The sequence below is a fragment of the Kryptolebias marmoratus genome, linkage group LG6 (assembly GCF_001649575.2).
Source record: "Kryptolebias marmoratus isolate JLee-2015 linkage group LG6, ASM164957v2, whole genome shotgun sequence".
Taxonomy (NCBI): domain Eukaryota; kingdom Metazoa; phylum Chordata; class Actinopteri; order Cyprinodontiformes; family Rivulidae; genus Kryptolebias; species Kryptolebias marmoratus.
In genome coordinates this window covers 8,524,643-8,538,962 of record NC_051435.1, presented here as the reverse complement: position 1 = coordinate 8,538,962, position 14,320 = coordinate 8,524,643, and the positions used below count along the sequence as shown (strand labels likewise).

The 14,320-nt window shown below is 39.3% G+C and overlaps 1 protein-coding gene across 1 annotated transcript in view; it reads right to left on the bottom strand.

Moving 5' to 3' along the window:
• map2 (microtubule-associated protein 2) overlaps positions 1-14,320 on the bottom strand; it is a 68,664-nt gene that overhangs the window by 12,862 nt on the left and 41,482 nt on the right. Inside the window, exons 5-17 of the mRNA XM_037976192.1 lie at positions 13,075-13,164; positions 12,501-12,575; positions 10,389-10,604; positions 8,410-8,703; positions 5,353-7,337; positions 4,287-5,016; positions 3,935-4,168; positions 3,550-3,687; positions 2,305-2,366; positions 1,400-1,510; positions 1,128-1,269; positions 556-612; positions 29-336 (exon numbers count right to left, since the gene is read on the bottom strand). Of these exons, the coding sequence (XP_037832120.1) occupies positions 29-336; positions 556-612; positions 1,128-1,269; positions 1,400-1,510; positions 2,305-2,366; positions 3,550-3,687; positions 3,935-4,168; positions 4,287-5,016; positions 5,353-7,337; positions 8,410-8,703; positions 10,389-10,604; positions 12,501-12,575; positions 13,075-13,164 (4,442 nt within the window). The remainder of the gene's footprint in view (positions 1-28; positions 337-555; positions 613-1,127; positions 1,270-1,399; positions 1,511-2,304; positions 2,367-3,549; positions 3,688-3,934; positions 4,169-4,286; positions 5,017-5,352; positions 7,338-8,409; positions 8,704-10,388; positions 10,605-12,500; positions 12,576-13,074; positions 13,165-14,320) is intronic.

Below are 14,320 nucleotides of genomic sequence, written 5' to 3'. Positions count from 1 at the left end.
TTTGGGGTTGAGAAAAAAAGAATGTCACCTGTCCTCCTTTGGGCTGATACTTGATATTCTCTATGGAACCGATCTTGGATTTGATGTTCTTAAAGTCGGGCAGCGGCTGGTTGATGATGCGGATTTGCTTTGGAGTGGTTGCGGGCGATTTAGGGGGGGTGCGGATCACGGCCACCTTCCTCTCCTGGGAAATCAAACTGAGGGAGCGTGGGGTCCCAGGAGTCCTTGAAGATGATGAGTAGCTAGGAGGGCTTCCTGGGGTGATAGCTGTGGAGCCCGGGGTACGGGGGGTGGAGCGGCCACTGCGAGCGGAACGGGAGCGTACTGATTCTGTAACTGATGAATGAAAAATATATGGATCTATTTGAACTGTAAGGTTAAGAGCACATGGAAAAGTTGCAGAAAAAGGAACTAAGTTTAAATTCATGCCTGTTTATTTTAGAATCAGTTCTAGAAAAAAAGAAAACAGTAGCAGAATCCACTGCAGCAGCTCTGCTGTCATTTTTTCTGTTATCATAAAAGTTTTGTATATATTTTTTTTTAAAGTCCCCCTACCTGTCATACTAGGAGCTCGTCCTATCCTATGCTCTGCTCTCATCTCAGTGTGAAATGCTGCAGGAGGAGAAAAACTGAAAGATTTAGTATCAAGAAAGGAGAAGAAAAAAGATGATATTGGGGTTTTCGAAGCTCAGTTGCACTGAATTTTGGATTTGTACAAACATAAAGATATGTTATGCAAAGAAAGGAACATAAATTACATTAAAGTAGTCAAAAAGTACAAGTAAAGATGAAGAGAAGTAGAAAATCAGATAGGAAAAAAAACATGAGCTCATATTAATAATACCAAAAGAGAAGAGCAAGGTGTAGTTCATTCTGAGACGTTAATGACACTGTCCCACTCACTGGGACATTACAAATAATTGTTTTTCAAATAATCACCAAAAGCTTTTATCTTTTCAGCAAGCTCTTTATATGCACAACTAACAGACTGCAAAATTAACCAGCTTTGATCAAATATTGGTTTTGTTCTATTATTTTTTTTGCTGCAACACTGACAGCTGGTAACAGGTTTTAGAAACCCTACTGCCACCTGAATCATATTGTGTGAAATGAGCTGTTCAGCCTACATGTGGGTCTGCGAGGAGCTGTGGAGCCAGAGCTAGTGATAGAAGTAGAGCTCTCTTCGTATTCATGGTACCCACGGCGACTCAGATAGGAGGCATAACGTGGTACAGAGGACGTCTTGGCGGGGCTCTGTGATCGACCATCCTGGAGAAAAAAACAAAGACAAACAAGAGTGCAACCATAGAACAGTCTCCAATGCTGCACTGAGATTTGTGACCAACAGTTTTATCTTCAGAGCTTGTGCAGCCATTCTGCCAACCTACCATCCACCTACCTTGCCTGTAAGTGTCTGAAATTCTGGGGAGTTTTGAGGTCTCTCTAATGAGGCAGTTGCTCTGTATATGGAGATGGGAATCTTTGTAAGTGGCAAACGATGAGCATGACACTGAAATGGTATAACGATGCAGCCCAGTAAGTGAACAGCATGCAGCATGCAGCAAAAAAAAGAACAGCAACAAAAGAGTGATGGAAATGAGATCTTTTTAGTGAGATGATAAATAAACTATTAAAATCTGACAAGTTCACTATGACATGACAACAAGATTTTTTTTATTTTAATCACAAAACAAATCATCAACTAAATTAAGAATTTGGAGCACTAAACACCATGTTCAGGCACCAGCTGCACAGTTGAACATGTTAAGACATTTACAGTATGCTGAAAGTGACATGACATTTAAGAAATGAAGAATGGGTTCTTTTTAAACACAATAACTGTCATTAACATGGTGGAGGAGTAAAATGGAGTCATGACCACAGCCACTAGAGAAATGTCACAGGGTGAATCAACACCCACTCAGTAAAATAAACACTCCGAATGAATCTGTCTTGACTGCATTAAAAGAAAAAGAAAAATTGTGCAAAAACAGTAAATAGTTATATTTAAATAAAATAGAAAGAACAATGTACAAAGGTGATCAAACAGAAAACCAAACCACAATTTACGTGGATGGATAAGTTATTAAGTAGAAAGGAGAATGTTTTGTTAAACCAATAGTGAAAAAATAATCTAACTTTAGCTTGTGTCCTCTGGGGTTAAATCTTCTATTTTGTCCTGAATAAAATTTCTTTAGTTGCATTGTGCCTCTGATTTTATGATTCAGCTTTCATTTGGTATTTCCCCTCATTAGTTTCAGTGCAAAGGTCATGTCAGTGTTTTATTTTGGTTGCCATACTCACAGATGCTCGGTCACGAGACTGTCTGGCAACACTGAGAGGCTGGCGACTGTCTGATGTGGCTTCTGTGGGACCAAAAAAAGAAAGAAAATTAGACAGGACACATGTAACCTCCAAGCAATGAAGCGAAAAGACACAAGAGCCTTTAAAATGTCCTATTTTGAAGAATCATCATTATTTTACCCTAGTAACATATGTTTTGTATGGACTATATGTTGACAATTATCGAATATAAATCAAATGTTTAATAGGAATCAAATGTTCTGTGGGATTAAGTGGGAGGACTGAGCATTATGTAAGTCAACCCTGGAAATTAATCTAATTGGGGCAATGCAGCAGTACACTGAGCTTTCATCACTGGTGACACAGAATTGAGAGCATCAGGGAAAAAAGAGGTGCAGCTGCCTCTGGGACAGAGCAGCATGACAGACATTTTTAGAGTCATGTTCTTAGCCGCTTCTAAGCAACTATAGTAGGCTGGAAATTGACCAAGTCAACATGATGTATTTTAAAACTTCAGACAGTTTTATTTATTTATTTATTGTTTTTTTTTTTTTTTGCTGCTGCTCCTGTCTGCAGGGGCTGCCACAGTGAGCTAACTTGCACATATGATTCAGAAATGGTTTTATGCCAGATGCCCTTCCTGACATAACCTGGGCTCAAACCTGCAGCCTCACAATACAAGACCGTGGCACTGACCACAGAGCTGCCATAAAAACTGTAGACAGTAATAGCTCAAAAATATACATATAAATTACACAGATATATTTTTGTGATAAATAAATAGAAGACCAATGGTGAAAAGAAAAGATACAATTACTTGAAAATGCAATGACAAAGAAGAACTTTTAAAAAGAGTAAATTAAATGAAAATCTTTACATTCACAGTGTACAAATCAATTCTTATGCATAAATATTTACATGAAGCAATGTAAGAGATATGTATTAATTTACTCTTTCAAATAAGGAAACATGATTCCAAATCAAAATAACAAAATAAAATAAAATAAATTATATAGATTAAACCAAATGAAACATTTCTGCAAATTAATTTTATTGGCAACAAATACAAAGACACACACAGAGCCCCCCCCCACCCAAAAAAAAAACAACTGGAACCAAGAAAAATTAAATTAACACCAAAGTCAAACGAAATCTGACACTACAAGATGGATGTGATGGGAACTGGTGTTCCGGTGACTCCTAGAGGAAGCACCAGCTGTGTGACAGACCAAAGCAATTTATCACCTGTGGGTCTCCGTCTGGGGCAGGAATGATGCTGGATGGGACGTGGCTGGCGGACTGCTGGCTTCATGACACTCCTCTTGGATGGAGATAGAGTCTGAGACTCTACTTTTTTGGTGAGCTCAGTCTTTTTTATGATAGCTACATTATCAGAGGAAACAAGGCTTGTGACAACAATAAGCAGACAAAGCTGCTTAACAATATGTTAAAATCTTAACAATTATGAGATAAAACCTCCCATGGTACCTATTTTGGCATTATCCAGAAACAAATTGCTTAATCACAGACTGATGATTAAAAAAATACTAGGATTACGTATTAGTAAATATTACTATAATAAGTAATAGAACATGCATGTAGCTTAAATTATCAGTGCTTAGAGAATAACCTTTTTTCTTCTTTATCTCTTCTCGGGGTATATAAGCAGGTTCTTTGCGAATAGGTTTGTGTTCAGGAGTGGAGATCCGTCCTTTAACTCGACCTCCTTTGGTCTTGGGTTTAACTGGCTTTTCTTGTTTCTCTGTCATCCGTTGTTTGTTCTGGACCACAGGAGGCTTTTTGACTGGGCTAGGCACCTTTGGAAGAGGCTCAATATGCTCAGTTGCCATACTTTTATCATCATCTGTGTAAAAAAACAAAATAAAATTGTGAAATAAAATTAAACACACAATTTGAAAGAGCTGAGGGAGAAGAAAATAAGAGGAACATCATGACAGAACAAACAATTAAAGAGATCTCACCTTGTGTGTCTACCCAGGAGCTGTCCAGAATGGAGTCATCTACTGTGGTTTCATCTCTGTCATAGCTTTCTGTTGGTCCTTCAGTGTCTATGGTCTGGGCCCCCATTCTTGGGGAAGCAGGGGTTTCAGGAACATCACCTACTTCCTCTAGACTGGCCACCTCCATATCTGCTTCCTGGGCCAACTCCACAGACTCCTCTTCGTCTTCTTCTTCTTCTGGCTCTTCTTCTTCTGGTTCTTGTTCTTTCCGGGCAGAAACCCCAAGAGCTTCAGCTTCAGGTATTGCAGAGAAACGAACACTGTGTCCTGGTTCTTCAGCCTCATCAATTGTCTGGACCACAGTGATGAAATCATCTTCAACCATGACCACTGATTCAATTGCAGCATGGGTCTCTGGTATTTCCTTTGACATCTCTGTGCCTTCACCTTCTTTCTTCAACATATCTTCATTAAACTTCTCCTTCATGCTTCCAGTAACTTCTTCGGTGAAATTTATGACAGCTTTTTCCTTATCTTGTTTTGTTTCTAGGTCCACAGGCTGATCTGAAACCTTTTTGTCCATCTCAGTCATTTTTTCTTGTTCTCTGTTCTTTTTAAGCTCCATTTCTAACTTTTCCTTTTCTTCCTTTTCTTTTGCTTCCCTCTCTTTTTTTTCTTTTTCTATGTTCTCATTCAACTCTTGCTCTAATCTTTCCTTTTCCAATTTTTCATTTATTTCTCTCTCTTCTTGCTCCATCCTTTCCCTTTCTTCTTTCTCTTTCTTCTCTCTCTCTTCTTTCTCTTTCTTCTCCCTCTCTTCCCTCTCCTTTATCTCCCTTTCTTCTCTCTCCTTCATCTCTCTCTCTTCTCTTGCTTGTAATTCCCTCTCTTCTTTCTCTTTCTTCTCTTTCTCCTCCTTTTCTTTTAGCTCTTGTTCCTCTTTCTCTTTTTGCTCTTTCTCTAATCTCTCTTTCATCTCCAATTCTTTAACCTTCTTCTCTGTCTCTTCCTTCAACATCTTTTCTGCCTCTTCTTTATCTCTTCTCTCTTTTTCCTGTCTTTCTTTTATTTCTGCTTCCTCCCTGTTTTTCCTTTCTTCTTCTTCCTTCTTTATTTTCTCAGCCGCTTCCCTTTCTTGTTCTTCCTTCATCTTCCGTTCCTGTTCATCCTTTTCTTCTTTGTTTCTTCCTAACACTGGTGAAGGAACTCTTTTGGGGGAACCATACATTTCTCTTTGTTTAAGTTTAGAAGGTGAGAGTACTGGGGAAAGTAATTTGTCATCATCAATGTTGCTATCCACAGATGAAGTGGGTGAAGTTTTCACTGGTCTGGCAATTCGGTCCTTGGCCATGCCAGTAAGCTGGTAAACATCCTCTGCATCCACTTCCTCATAGGCCTCTTGGTGCACCAGCTTCACTTTCTCTCTGAGCTCCTGTAGTTCTCGCTCCTCCTCCAAACTCAGAGGCCTGTCTTCCATCTCTAGTTTGCGGATCTGCCTTTCATAGTCTGCAATTTCAGTTTCAGATGCTGAAGCTTCACCACTGGCTTGGCGTTCAATCTCGCTCGATGACCTCTCGCCTTCCTCTAGCGTCACAGTGACAGTTGGTGTCACAAAGGGCTCATTTTGTTGAGTAGGAGGTGGTTGATCATTTGCATCAAGTATGTTCTTTTGCTCAACAGAATCTTTTCTTCCTCCTTGCCACTGGTCAACATCAGCCACTTCTGATGGCTGACTTTTGTCTTCCATGGACGTATCTCTCACTGCTAATTTCCTTGCCTGCTCAGCAACCTTTTCTTCCAAGACAGAAGGGGTGAAGGATTGTGCCGATGTGTTTGTAGGGCTGAGTACATCTGCAGGGGATGGCATTGGCCCTGAATATTCACTGAACACACAGTAGCCCATTTCTTCTGATTGGCTCTCGTTTTTTCTCATCATAGGACTCAGTTCTCCTGATGTAAGGCTTGCTAGAGGGTCATCAGTGAATTCAGGAGCATCAGCTTGGAGTGACTTTCTCCGGCTGATTTCTGGGTCTGTGTTTTCTGAAGCTAGTCTGGAGCGGGTACCAGCAAGATCCAGCATCTCAGGCAAGTCTTGTGCCATCACTGTGCCATTTTTGTAAGAGCTTTTAGGTGTTTCAGGTGATTCTGGAGATTCTGGTTCGGGACAGGGTTTTGGAGGTGGTTCAGCGGTCCGTGGAGGAGATGAAGAATCTGAAGTGACAGAAGCTGCAGTCTCCAGGATAAGAGGAGGGAATGGTGTTGGCTTTTCTACAGAGGGTGTAGATACTGGAAGGTAGTCAGCTGATTCATCTAGACTACCCCTAGTATATGACATGATGTCTGTGGCCAGTGGGGAAAAGTTTCTTGGTCTGCCTTGCCCGCTTTGATCAGATGATCCAATAGTGATGTTGAGTGAATAACTTCTCTGATCTAAAGCCAGCTTACCAGGAGAAAGCCTACATTCATTATTCCTGTCAGGAACTGGAAATGAGGGAATGTCTTTTAATGTATGTTTATTTGTTTCAGATTTATCTTTAGCTTCAGCTAATGTGCTGTAACTAATCTCTTGAGACTTGGAATCATCTGTAGTTTTGTTTTCATCAATCGTGTTTTCACCAGCACGACTCAGTTCGTAATAACCTTCACCCTTATGGGAACCTTCATCAACATCCATAGCTGATGTTTCAAAGTATGCTGACATGCCAGATTTGTCTCTTATGTCTTTTGTTGGGTCTCCCTCTTGAACTTTGACTCCTATTGAAGAGAAATCAGAAGGAGCGCCAATGCTGCTGAACTCCACCACCTCCACTGATGGCTGTTTTTCTGACACTGTGATTGGCTCTCCATAAGTGGGCTGGAGTGTAAGCGGTCTAGGTGATTCTTTGGCTTGATTTTGAATATCTGGAGGTACAAAGGATGGCATGTCCATGGTTGGGCTCTCTGGTACAACTCGTTCACCAGCGAAGAAGCTTTGGACTTGAGGCTCAAAAAATTCCTCTAGACGTTTCTCTGATCCAATGCTGTCGGGGCTCATGGACTCACTTTCCATCTTGTCTGAGTCCATCTTCAAAGCTGTAAAGATATCTGTAAGTTGACTGCTTTTATCAACAGATACATGTATTGCTATAGCATGCTGTGAATGGGATCACTTTTTAAGCCAGTGCCTAGAAAAGCTTTCACAAAAACAGGCAAAGCTCTCCTTCAAAACTTACAGCACAATGATACAGCCATCACTGAAGAAGTACGGCAAGATTATGGATCCACCAAGTCACAGATGGATGAAAAATATGGGATGACAGAGTCGATATGAGGCAACTGCAATGCTGATTTATGGAAAAATGTTACAACAGATGGGACAAATATCCATGCATCAAACATTAACCACAAAAAAGCACTCTTTGTGTATATTTCTTATTCTTTGAGACTTTTACTAGGTAAAAGCTAACAATATTCATCAGTTTTTCAAAAAATTTAGTTTGATTTTGATGGCTTTACAGCGGCATTATGTCATCCAAAAAGTACCAGCATCTTGGTGAAATCATGCCATTTGGTGTCACTGGCAAAAGTGACAATAATAATATTTTTGCTTTTGTAGTCTGGGATTTGTGGAGATATGGTTCTATCATCAACTGTACCAAACTGAGCATGATATATCCCACACAACCCCCCCTTGCAAACTATCTATACCAGCAATAAGGATAACAAAATGAGTGATGCATGTTTTGTAAATATGATTCATGGCAACAAGAATGTGTAGCACTGGCATACCAGCACCAAGCCATTATGTGTAAACATAATGAGAATCCTGTAAGCTTAAAAGCTGGTGAAATTAAAATAAGCACTGTTAGCATCACTTCACATCAATATACCAACACGAAATGGCCGGCCCCAAAAAACAGAGCAAGTAGAAAATAAAAATAGAAGCAAAGACAACACACAATAAAACCAGGTCAAGTTAAACAATGTGGCTGTTTTCACCAACAAGCCTGTGTTGCCTTGCAGCCGCAGCAGAGCGCAGGGAGAATTACTTGCCATTCCACTTGAATTATTGCGATGTTTTTTACTTCCTTTGACACATCTTGCCTTCTAATAAAGTAGAAAATGTAGTGACATGCAGGTAGGAAGAGCAGAGAGCAGGACACACCTGTCTCATGGCTTTCCTCACCCTCTACTTCCTCCTCTTCCTCTCTGTCCATAGAGCTTTCTGCAGCAGCACTATCTGCCTCAGACACCCCCAGGTCTACATCCTGGGCCTCGTCTATGGCCTCTGCCTGATCTACAGGTTCAGCTTGGGGGCTGTCCAGCTCGGGCTCCTCCCCACTCCACTGCTGCTCATCAAGAGCTGCTTCGGACTCTGCTGCCTCTGCACTCTCCTCCTCCTCCTCCTCTTCCACCTCCTCCTCCTCGTATTCAGCTGTAAGAGCCTCCATGGTCTCTTCTTCTCAAGACAGGGTGAAAGGGGTGGGGGGGACACGTTTAGACTACAGGCAACACAGACTTGGGTTATATGAGAACACAACTTATGAGGGGATACTTTCAGCTCTGTGAACAGATGAACATAAGTGTTTGACTGTTAAAAAGTATAATAATGTCAGATTTATTGTACAGACTGCTCTTCAGTGAGTGGTTTTGTTTTTGTATGAGGTTTCACAGTCATATTATTTTCCTGAGAAGGCTTACTGTGGATGTGATCTTAGTATTTGTTCAAAGCAATGTCAAGATTATCATATAGTAGTTTTTACTGTCTAGATTTCATACAGAAATTACAATTCCAGCTAAAAATAATACCAATTTCTCTTTTCCAACAGACAACTGTTGTACTTTCTCTTCTTGTACAACTCAGAACTATGTTCTGTGTAACTAGTGTAATTGATTTTCATTTTACTGCTCTTTTGCTGTAACTTGACCATACAAAAGATCAAATAAAATGGCCACAACAAAAAGAATCAAAACAGTGTTTTTGTAAACTTATTATCAGTGCATAATTTGATTTAATAAGCTGACATAGTACTTGCTTTATGAAATTAGTAACAACGAACTGTACAACATTTAAAATCCTTTTGTCAAAAATGACAAAACTGTGTTATTAAAAAATGCAAAATTTGGGAGACAAAAAAGAGAAAAATAACATCAAACTATTTCTTTAGGTAAAATGGCAATTATAATATAATAATAGTTTGGTTTAAGAAGCAGCTCCAGAAAGGGATCCAGATAAAAATAAGTCATGACCATATTTTGGTGGCAAAAGTTTAAATTTGCATCAGTTTATATGGTTTATAGATTAAATATATGTGAGCAATAACATGTGTGTGAGACTTTCTTTTAAATAAATCACTGACTGTGAAGTTAAATAACCATGAAGAATTAGTTATAAATAGGCATATTTGTATCAATAAAAATTCAAGGAAACACTGAGACTGCACAGGAGAGGCCAAGAGGCTAACATTTTCGAGCTACTGTTTGATTTGTGTGTGTGTGGGGAGGGGGGTTGGGTGTGTGTGTGTGTGTGTTTTGGAGCTGAAAGTCTTCCTTGTTGCCAAAGTGAGAGTGTTAAGAGTAGGTATTGATGTGTGAAGAGGTAGTGACAGTTCACCCTGGTTAAAGAAATAGGGGTTTTACTTAAGGAAGGAAATGAAATACAAGTCTGGCTTGGGCAAAGACACTGATTTGTGCATGGAGGTCATGCACAGTGTCAGACAGTTATGAAAGCAAGAGATCTTTAGTCAAAGTATTAAAGTTTTGTGAGCCAGCTGGTCTTAATGATGAGAATGTTCACTGAGTGACTCACAAAAAACAACTGTCAAACTTTAAAGACATCACAGCTATGCATTGAGTTACGACGTGGCAATCACAGCTAGCAATGGCTTTTGGTAAAAATGGATGAAAATAAAAAAGTATGACTGTTCAATAAATATGTCAGGTTTTGAGTGAACATACATCACAAAGACACACAAACCTAACACAAAGACAGACAGACAAAGAGACGAAAAGACGAGCTGACGGAAGGAGAAACGGGAGGTCAAAAGTAGAAAGGGATGAAGGGAAAAGGTGGAATCACAGAAGAAAAAAAAAAGAGCGAAGAGATGAGGGGAGAATGGCAAAGAGGAACCATGCGTGGTTCACCTTCAATCTGTCTAAAGGCCACACCGTGCCCTGTGGGGCGAGCGCCCGAGTGCGTCCACTCTGGGCTGAACAATGGGTGCTCATAGTACTCCTCGTCGGAGTGGTAGGGATCATCCTCGGGCACGGAAACTGAGATGGAGGGGGCGAGGAACTTGCACCTCTCCCGAGAATTTTGGAAGCGGCGGAGAGGCCCCGCCTCCTCCTCATCCCCTACATCTACGAACAAGACAGACACAAGGAGAAGAACTGCAGGGAAATTTGGACACACAGACTGAAAAAGAGAGTGTGAAAGGGAATGAAAAGATAAAAAAGAAAACAATAAAAAATGGAGAACAGATAGAAAAATGACCATCCTAAAGAAAGTTTAATAATAATGAGTTTAAAATCTTGTTTTGCTTTCTTTGTGTCTATGTTTAGTCATATCCTTTTCCATACAGTTCACTGTGCTTTAAATTAGAGAAAAGTTGGACTTCTTGGTTCTTGGTTTCACTTTTAAAAAGGCCAAAGTAGACAATAAATAAAATTGTTGTAAAAAAAAAGAAAAAACTTGACCGTGCCACGTTAAAGGGCCTAAATTAGTAGTTAATTAACTTGGTCTTGGACTACCTTTATACCTTTAAGTTACACCTGTCACTTTCTTTATCAAGAGAAAATTCTAAAAATCTAGGTAACTTTTTAAGACGGACATTTTTTTGGGGAAAAAAGGGGATATAAACAGACTAACTAAAAAACATAAAAACAATTACTTATTTAGAAAAGGCAACAAAACCAGAAAAGACGCACTAAAAAAAGGAAAGTAAAAACATGAAGCTTGGTTGAAAGAAACAGAGATGTAACACACACCACAACAAGTAGACGGTGGAAAGCAACTCAAAGATATCAATGTTTCAAGGGGCCAGCCTTTATCTGAGACCAACAAAAGGAACATCATTTGAGGGAGAAACCTGATTCACTCCATAATAATAAGACAATTAAATATAAAAGTACACCAACAGCAATGACACTTTACTATGATAGTTTTTACAAAGCCAACTGTAACAAAAACAAATCTCTTTTCCTTTTAAGTTTTATTGATCGCTTCAAAGGTACAACATCACCCCAAATACAGCATCTAAATCTTCTTACTGCTCTGACTGGTTATGAACACACTGCATAGTCACCTAGGTAGGCACAATTTTACTTAAACCTTTACCGTGAGGGGTATAGTTTAAAATGCACTTTTCAACAATAGCTTTAGATAAGATGCCTCAATCACAGATCTTTGGTCTAACAGAAAAACTGAAGAGGACACAGGAAACAATAAATATGCTGCTGACTTTTAAAATAACAAAGACAATTTTTTATAAGAATAGCATGTATACTATTCCATCAGAACAAAGCCTAAAAGTTACCAACCAGGCTCTGAGCTTGCACCTTTTTTTATTCAGGATTTTTGTTTGGTTGGTTTTGTCTACTCTTCTTGTACTCTTCTGCATGTTGCTCCATTTGTGCAATTTGTATTATTTTTTGAAAGTAAACCTCTGACCAATGGCCATGACCAAACACATAGAAAATATAAAACGGATGATGACCAGAAAACATAACACAATGATTACAGACAAGGAAAGAAAATAAGAAAACCAAAAGAACAAACAACAAAAATTTGGAGGGTTACCTAAATTGACTGTCATATTAGTGCATGGGGAGACAGCGACATGTGGAGGTTAGGAAGAGAAGTGGATGACTACGATGATGAAAAGAGTGAACTTGGAATAAGGAAGTGTTCATGCATGTGAAGCTGTCTTCATTTGGAATAAATGATGGTGACAATGAAGATGTGGTTCCAGGTGTATGATGAAGAGGAGGAAGCAGGATCCAAGAGGAGATGGATGATAGGAGAAAGGAGAACATGTTGCTTTTAGCAGCTTTGGTGGGTTTCTTGATGGGGTATCAGTGTGTTGTTAGTCCCCTGGAGGTAGGGTATATCTCGACAGTGGGTGGTAGTACCAGTACATACCAGCACACAAATATACTGTATTGGCGAATATAAAACTCCAGAAGCTAAAGTTAGGGAAAGAAGGAAACCATACTCATAGTATATATTGAAAATTGGCTCTTTTATTCTTGACCTACCTTGTTCCAAAGGACCAAAGTGCTCTGCTGCAGGTGAAGGGGGAGGGGAAGGAGGCAAATTGGTGGTATCCTCAACTACAAATAGCAAAATGAGAAGATAAGGCAAGAACAAAGTTGTCAAAATACCATAAAACAGAAAACCTTTTACATCTGCCACCAATTCCTAAAAAATTTAGAATTATACAAATTAAGCAAGGTGAGAAAAATCCAAATTACATCAACCTTTGCAACAGGCTATTTGTTTTGAATATAAAATGATGAATATTATCACTGTATCACTCTAGCTTGTTTGGGTGCTCCTGGTCTATACTTAAAGGGAATGATTGCTTATCCTGTAAATATGCTGTCTTCTCCTAATAATGTGTGTGTGATTCTACGATGCCATGAAGTGTGACGAACCTCTGAACTTCAGGTGTGAGAACTGCTGACTCAAAGTGGCCTGATTAGATGGTTGAATCACTGGAGAGCTGCACAGCATTTGTGCTGACGCTTATTTAGCCGTGCCAGCTTGTATGTATTTTCTACATGCTCTTGCTGTGTAGAACTCAAAGAGTTGTTTCAAGGTGTGTCTTACCTGATGGCAGCCGCTGAGTTTCCTGTTCCCCTTTCAGTACCGCCACTGCCTCTGCCGTCACTTCCTGCACGATCCGAGCCGACACTTGTTCTGACAAGAGATGGTCACATAAATGCAGAAGGTGATGTTAAATGGAAATGTAATTCTAAAAATATTGAAAGAGAGTAAGTAAAATTGACAACATTTATTTAATTAGTTTAGTACTTCATTCTGGTTGAAAAAGATAGGTGCACAGGAGCACAGGCTGATTGAGTATATCAGAGAACTGCAGTTCAACTGGGCAGTTTGTAGCTGGAGAATAAATGAACATCAGCTTTCACACTGTGCATAGATGTTAAAATTCTGTGTATTGTTTATGTCAATACACCCAGGACAGGTCACCAATCCATCACAGAGCTACACAGAGAGGAATGAGACAAACTACCATTCATGCTCACATTTACACATACTGATAATTTAGAGTCAGCAGCTACCCAAATATTCATGTTTTAGGTCTGTGGGAAGAAACCGGAGTACCTTAAAAAACAGCAAAACTTCAGCTGTCCCTGAGAAAACGTGTTATGGTGTTCAAAATGTGACCACTATTACTGGAACATCTGTAAACTTAACATCAACACGCAACACTTATGATGAAGTGAATGGTTGTAGAGATGGGTAAAAAACAAGCAACTATTAAAACTAGTTCAATTTGGGTCTACTTAGACTCTCTGGCTAAACTAAAAATAAGTCAAACTCAAATTTCTTGCTGTGTCACGATCAGTGCTGATTATGTCAGGCATTTGTTGTGCCATTGTTCAAATTCTTGTTTGAATTTTCTCAATATGGCAAAGGATCAGACACCTTTGACAAAAATAACATAGTTTCAGTGTGAAAAAAAATAGCTTTCAAAGCTGTCAATACTAAACTTGGGTGGTCCAGAAAATTGAATTACATCAGACTCTTTCTGACAAGATCAAACTCAAGATTTGTCCCTCAGTGGTTGAAGGTAGGTGTTAACCTTAACAAAGACAATACCACATAAATTTTAATCAAGCATGTAAATCTTTAACAACAGAATATGTATCAATGCTACTACACTGGTCTAACAGTCTGTACATTTATATTTATATCTGCCAATATACACTTAAATATTCCCCAGCAAACAGCAGGTTGTAATCAAAGCGATGGTTTGCTCCGCAGCAGTGCTTATAGAACTGGGTGCCTGTGTGATGTATTTATATATTTTTTAAAATGCTGCTGTTTCAGG